The sequence below is a fragment of the Amphiprion ocellaris genome, chromosome 13 (genome assembly GCF_022539595.1).
Source record: "Amphiprion ocellaris isolate individual 3 ecotype Okinawa chromosome 13, ASM2253959v1, whole genome shotgun sequence".
Taxonomy (NCBI): domain Eukaryota; kingdom Metazoa; phylum Chordata; class Actinopteri; family Pomacentridae; genus Amphiprion; species Amphiprion ocellaris.
This window is the reverse complement of record NC_072778.1, coordinates 34,266,339-34,273,538: the sequence shown is the minus strand read 5'-3', so window position 1 is coordinate 34,273,538 and position 7,200 is coordinate 34,266,339. Positions and strand designations below refer to the sequence as shown.

Below are 7,200 nucleotides of genomic sequence, written 5' to 3'. Positions count from 1 at the left end.
GGGTTCCCATATTTCCTTTATGTCCAAATCCACCAGCCTGTTCCCTGAAGTAGAACATTTGCTCTCCACACCACACAGATTAACAATCACAGCAAACCAAACTTGGAACAGATTTGTTGTGCTCGTCAGTCACTGTGGAGGAAATGTGTAAACTTGAGGCAAAAAGGGTCCTGAATTAGGACAAATGGATCAAACATCAGTTCTGACAGAAAAAAAGGCATTCAACACCATTATAAAAATACATCTTCGTCCATGCTGTATCCTGTCTGTCAGCAGGTCTTAATACAGCCCGTCTTTGTCAGTTGCCCAGACATGACTTAGGTTGGGATATGGTTCTGGTTTTGCACAAAGCTATGCTACTGTTTCAGTACATTTCAGTAGATGATTAATCTGTTGCTGCAACATTTACTGGTGAGGAAGGACAAGAATTAACTGGTAGATAGTGCTGACGATGGAAAACAAACTTTCTCCACACAGATGTAAAGATGAGTTCGAGGAAGGACTTCAAGAAATATTTATTTGATAAAATTCAAGACTTTCCAGGCTATTGGGAACCCTGTAAACACAACCAAACGACGACTGGATGCAGGGTGGTTAAATTTTTCCAGGTTAGGATTTTATCTCAATGATCCCTTATGCATAATGGCCATTTAACAAAATATGAAAAAGAAAAAACAAAAGGGGGGGAGTTGGTGGGAGTCAGAGGAAAGTGTGTTTCCACGTAGAAGAGGTATGTCATCTATTAATCGTCCGTAAGGTCCTGAACAAAAAGGACCTCGGAGCGGCTGAGTCCCGCCTCTTTCAGTGTGGGTGGGTTGGGCTGCTCTTCAGTTGGAAGGCAGGGCAAGACTCGGCGAGGGAAGTTTGTAACTATCTGAAACTTCTCTGGAGTTTCTTTCAAAGAGAAAAGGAAGTCGTATATTACCTGCGAAGGAAAACAGCCAAGTGAACAGGGAGATTAAAGAACTCAAAGCAGCAGTGTTGTACAGATACAGAAGAAAAACGGTCTAATATTTTAATATTTTCAATCAGCATCTGTATTTAATGAAGAAATTGGACTTGAAATTATTCAATCTTGCATAGTCGCTAACATTAATTACTATAATTTAGTGCTTGCTTGGAATGAAAACCTGACAGTTTGTCCTATAAATCACTGATTTATTACAGATGGACTAACATCTGTTGTAACTGACAAATTCAGAAAATCAAGCATTACTCACCGTCAGAGACTGGCCGAACAGGAATCGTCTCTCTACTCGTGTATCATTGGGCAGCTTAAACGATATTTTGACACTTTCTGGATCATCTGCAGGTGGCTCCGGAGGAAGACATTCGGACTTCCTCTCCTTCTCCTCTTCGAGTGTCTGGAGTGACAACAGAAAATAATATCAATCAGAAATTGTAAGAATGTTAAGGTTTATTGCTTGAAGTCTCCATGTGTGGATCATAAATGGAAAGTCAGACTCACTTGTCGTCTCCGCTCCTCGGCGAGAGCGCTCTGTCGGACCTTCTCTTCCTCTTGCCTCCGTTGCTCCTGCTCCTCCCTTTTCTTTCGGTCCTTCTCCTGGTCGGCACGGAGGGATGCAAGATAGGCCTCATCCTGCTGCTGCCTTAGCACTTGGGTCTGGTTCCTCTCCTCTCTGAAACAAAAATGCAAGTCTTCACTTTCACACTAATTAAGTACACAAGCAGAGCGGAATGTGACATTAAAGGGAAGATGATTTGCCATCACCTTTGAGACAAGTACGTGTACATGTGGTAATGCTGCTCATAATATATTCTTTGAGGCAATTGTACCCAACTCACTTCTTGTTTTATTCATCATTTTTGTTTTTTTATTCATGGTAAATGGGACAAATTGTCTTTTGTTGTGGGTTTGGTGGCAAGAAGCTGGAGGAAGGCTTAAATGAACATAACATTTTGTTTACAAAACTTTCTTGCCATGTGATTTTAAGATGTAAAGATAGACTTTTATTTAGATTATTTATATTTATTTTTATATTTTATACATACACTACCAGTCAAAAGTTTGGACACACTTTCTCATTCACACTTTGTCCAAACTTTTGACTGGTAGTGCATGTGACTAGTTTTGAGGTTGATCTGCTGACACGTATCCTCAACCAGTTTTTAATTTTTTCTTCATGGATGTTTTTTTATCTGTAAAACCAAGAGTCTTGTAAAGTGTTCTGTATTTTTGCACAATGTGAAGTCTCTGAGCCACATGGGAATGTGGGTGGGGCCAGTGGGTGAAACATTTAAAAAAGAAGGCACAAGCAAACCAGGAAGGTAGAAAACTTTTTGGCTTATACACCAGACACATGACCATCTTTGTATCCACTATCCAGTTCGTTTATACATCTGCTACGAGATAGTTACCCACACAGGAAGGCTCTCAAAAGCCCATTATTGTGCCTGTCTTGACTGTCAGAGCTCTGCCAGAGTTCTGGGGAAAAGGCCAGTCTGCCATAAGCCTTTTATGGCTGTTAGCTCTGACTACCAGCTGTAGGTCACTGTCCAAGCTACAAGGAGCAGTGGTCAATAAATCTGCACAGTGTCCTCACCCTCTGGATCACACAATATGTAACCATGACACCACATCTGTTGCTCTCTCACTATTCTGTTGAGAGAAATGCTCCTAGCAAAGTTTGAAGGTGTTCTCACCCTGTCAACAAGTTTTCAACTGTAACCATGAAAATGGAAATGAAGTAAATTTCTTCATCATCGCTTCAGGACAGTTACACTTCAATGAAAGCTTCAACGCTGTTAAATGTCAAGTTGAGATATTCTAAAGTCGAGCAAGCTTCTGCAAACTGACTGGTTTCCCTTACCGTTCAAGGCGCTCTGACATCAGATATGTTTGATTGGCATCCATGATGAAAGTGAGCTGATTGATGAGGTCTTCTGGCTGAATGAGACCCTCCAGCCTGCCTACCACTGTCATCTTGCGGTCCTTCAGCATTATCATGGCCAGGAATGGGTAGGTGTTCTCCCGCAATGCTTGGGACACTAAAACACACCGATAAAATCACACAAATAAATGATACAGTCAAATCTCACTGTGTCAACTGTGCCGCTGCCTGTAGTTCATTTGCATGCAAGTCATTGTTGCCAAATAGCAATTTTATGTGTTCCAAGGTTTGAAATGAATGCCAGCTCAAAGCTGTAAAGCAAATTTGTGGCATTAAAAATGACATTTAAAAAGCTCAATGTGTCCCTTTGCAGAAACAATCCCCCAGCTAGAGGCACTAACCACAGAACATTCTCTTAATTTCATCGTTTTACACGTTTTGTAAACAAATTCCATTAAATTAATAACAGGGTTGCAACACTAACTGTCAACAGTTTTTTTATTATATCAAATGTATGGTTACACCTGGCTATAGATCATGCCAATGAATGAATCTCCACTCCATGTCTGTTTTATGACCAAACAATGGCCACACAATAAAGTACAATCTCATCTTTACATTGGTCTTTTATTGGGTCAAAGATAAGGAGGGGCACTTTACTACCTCTGAATCCTCACAACCTCTTTCATATAGGAAATGCCCACAAAAGCGTCTGTGTGAGTGACATACTTTTCACAATTAGAGCAACCCATGTTACACTAACCGCTAACTGACAACAAACTGTGGGTAAAATAACACCAAACTTGCATACCTCTGTAGCCCTCAGGTTTGCTCGTTGAACATGCCCAAAAGAGCATTCGCGCATTGAGGAAAGTTATGACCTCTTCTGTACATAACGTGGAGCTAGACGGTGACAGATAAGGAGCATAAAACAACTGATTACGCAGCCATTTCCATGTACACATGGTTAAAAATACACATAGAAATATATATAAATACTAAACTAAAGCTCATGTGCTAGCAAAACATGTAACAAAGACCAAGCAGACTGCACCATTTTTTAGCTTTATGACACAGACTACAAGCGGTATGCAATAATAATAATATTCTGACACTCAGGTGATGTAAGCACAAGAGTGTGTATTATACCGGCAAAACTCGTCAGTGTCTTGATGATCGTCCCCGTGAAGGTACACTAATAGGTAGCGGAGCTCCCGTTTGGCATCATTCAGTGCCTGCATGTATCACAGTAAACAAATAAAAGCAATACAATTAACACTACTGCAATTTACAATGCAGTCTGTACTCCAGAGCTTCAAATACTGTATGTTTTTAATCTCTGTATCTGTAAACTCACCTGGCTGTATGTTCCCTGGTAAAATACAGGGTGTGACCGGCCATACTTCTCCTCAAAACAATGAATGAAAGACACAACATCTCCAACAGGGTCCGTCACACGACCACGAGGATCTGGCCTGATGAACCTCAGGGCAAACCTTGGAACAAAAGACAATCATGGCGATCAGTTACCTTGCTCTATCCAGCAACTACAAGTTTAAATCAATGTGCTTTAATTACCTGACTATGTCCAGAAGTGTGTAATATGTAAATCTGAAAGGTAGCATTATCAAGTAGTAACTCCATCCTAGTAATCCCTGAAAAGAAGCACCAACACAGTCTATTACAACTTACACAACACGCTTTTCTTTTGTTTCGCATCATACAAATACATTTAACGAATTAGGAACTCATTTTGGAAAAGAAATTACTTCAAAAATCTTAAGTGGTGAATACATATTGCACTCATAAGTAATACTTCAATATTTTATGCATTGTGGAGTGTGAAAATATCAAACAGCTATGCAGAGATTACCCTGATTAAGGTAAAAGCCTGCAGACTTACCCTGGGTTGTGGCCTTGAAACGATGTAACTATATACTCTATGGTCTGCTGTATTGACCTGAAGCGGTCTGGATGGAGGAGGGTTAAACACACTCGGCACTCCTTCCTGCTCATTAAGTCTGTCTTGTACTGCAGCCTGAAACACATGCATTTCATCGCATCACACTCGTCTTTCAATAAACCAAAAGAAAACAATGACAATGAATACAGAGCCGCAAAAAGGCCTTTAAAAAAACATGTCTTTACCTCTATGTTCCAATTATGTTGCTCTAATGTTCGACGACATTGGTCCATTGATTCCAAACCAGTTAAGTCCTGTTAGATATGGAAAGAAGATCAAACTGCGGAACCCAACTTGCTCATAAAAGCCACAAACGCTTGTTCTAAAACAATAGAGGGTTTCTGCAGAAATCAGCCAGTCAAATTTAATGCTTTTTAATGCCATTTTAATGCTACGCTGTAAAAATTTTAATGCCACGACCACAAACTCAACAAATTACATGGGTTTGTTTTTTTTGTAAAAGATGATTTTTTATATGAAAACTGTCCCAACATTTCACTATTTCTGAATCCACTAAGCACCCCTGACCACCCACGGGCTGTAGTCATTCTCTGAAATCCACCTTTTTGAGCCATTTTTGCTGGAATTAGGTAAACGAGACACAAAATGAAAAAAATGAGATGCAGAGCGACAAAAATAAGATACAAAATGACAAAAACAAGATGCAGTGACAAAAATGAGACACAAAACGACAAAAACGAGACACAAAATGACAAAAATGAGACACAAAACAACAAAAAGAAACCACCCCTGACCACCAACGGGCTGCAGTCATTCTCTGAAATCCACCTTTTTGAGCCATTTTTGCTGGAATTTGCATTTCCCCATTACCCAGCTCTCCTCCTCCTGGTCCAGTCTGCCGGCCACTTTAAAAACATGCAGCTTTTGGCAATAGTACCCGACCGGCTGGAACAATTATCGCAATGCTTCGCCATGTTTATGCAGATGCACATATTTGACGAATCGCACTCCATAATCATATATTATTATTGTCAAATATTTTTCTTGAAAACTGCAGAATTTTTTAATGGCATTGAGGATCTAATTTAATGATTTTTTAATGTCATATAAGGCCGTAATTTTCGCAAAATCAACTTAATGACTATTAATGCTTTTTAATGCCCTGCAGAAACCCTGCAATCAGGATTGGGAGGTTACAGGATACTGCTATGTCAAGTTCTTCATACAGCATTAACAGGAGTAGAATATGATGATTCAGGTAGTCTGTCAACTGCTACTGAACAGAGCTAAACAGCGATCTAATCCCCAGAAATGACCATAAATATAAAGAGAGAAACGATCGTTTACCACAAGCAGGAAGTCGTTTAATTGAAACTGAACTGACTCTACAGATTAGCTATCTAACTACCGACTCAAAAAGCTACAGCAGGCTACAGATTAAAGGGGGAGACATATTAGCCACACCGGTGTTACTGACATACATTAACAAGGTGATAGAGCATCGCAGAAACAGCTCTGTGGCTTAGAAACTTCACTGACAGCTCGATCATGACTGCTGTGCTAACGTCAACTCTGCCAGTTTTCAGTGGGGAGCGTCAGTAACGCTAGCCAAGTTACCGTTTAGTCAAACACTGTACTAAATACGCAGTACGGGAGAAGCTTAACAGCAGAGTTGAACGGAGTACGTGTGTATAAGAACCACACAATAAGCGTTAAGCTAAATAAGTCCGTCCATGTCGCTTAAAGTCTGCTAACTTGTTCGCTAGCCTAGCTAACGTTCGCTAGCGCTGCTAACGCTAGCTCTGACTAGTTGACGGGGAACGTTAGGGGCTGCTGTCCGAGTTGACTGTGCAAAAAAGCGTCCAAACACGTCCGGCACCGTCTGTTCACGGCGATTCAGCGTCGAGAACAAATTATCGACGTATGAGGTGCCAAACGGACATGTGAATGTGAAATTTAGGCTGTCTACCTGAAACTGGAGGAGTTTTTCGGTCTGCGCCTGGGATAATTCTGGCTCCTCTGGCGCCGCCATCTTACCTCGCCAATCATCTAGCAAGGCGCAGCGACGTCAACGGTCTTTTCCTGATGCCGGGTTAGGGGTTGGGGTAGCTGTGGCGCTGTGCGGGCTGCTGCCACCCAGCGGCCTGGGGGATCCCGTCAGGCTGCACCGAGAGGGCTGCACGGAGAGGGCTGCACATTTCCGGTCGCACATTTAGAGCATTTTTTATGTTACTGTCATGTACTGATATAAGTGTTACGTGATGACGTAGGAACAGAGGGCGGAAGTGAGGACATCGGAGGCGGCATGTTGATAGTCCGCATTTGTTTAATAAAAATACTGAAAAGACAGTGCTTCATGTCTTGAAGTTTTACCTAACCGAGTATCATGGTGGACGGTACACAACTAGTGATGGCTGATCGAGG

The 7,200-nt window shown here is 41.3% G+C and overlaps 1 protein-coding gene across 1 annotated transcript; it reads right to left on the bottom strand.

The window, feature by feature from the left end:
• Positions 1 to 499: 499 nt before the first annotated feature.
• faf2 (Fas associated factor family member 2) lies at positions 500 to 6,866 on the bottom strand. Its single transcript, XM_023274167.3, has 11 exons — positions 6,746 to 6,866; positions 5,001 to 5,069; positions 4,756 to 4,890; positions 4,431 to 4,507; positions 4,210 to 4,348; positions 4,002 to 4,087; positions 3,664 to 3,755; positions 2,832 to 3,009; positions 1,469 to 1,640; positions 1,221 to 1,364; positions 500 to 925 (listed from the first exon to the last, which is right to left on the bottom strand). The coding sequence occupies exons 1-11, from the start codon at positions 6,806 to 6,808 to the stop codon at positions 743 to 745; spliced, it is 1,338 nt and encodes a 445-aa protein (XP_023129935.1). The 5' UTR covers positions 6,809 to 6,866; the 3' UTR covers positions 500 to 742.
• Between the last annotated feature and the right edge of the window lie 334 nt (positions 6,867 to 7,200).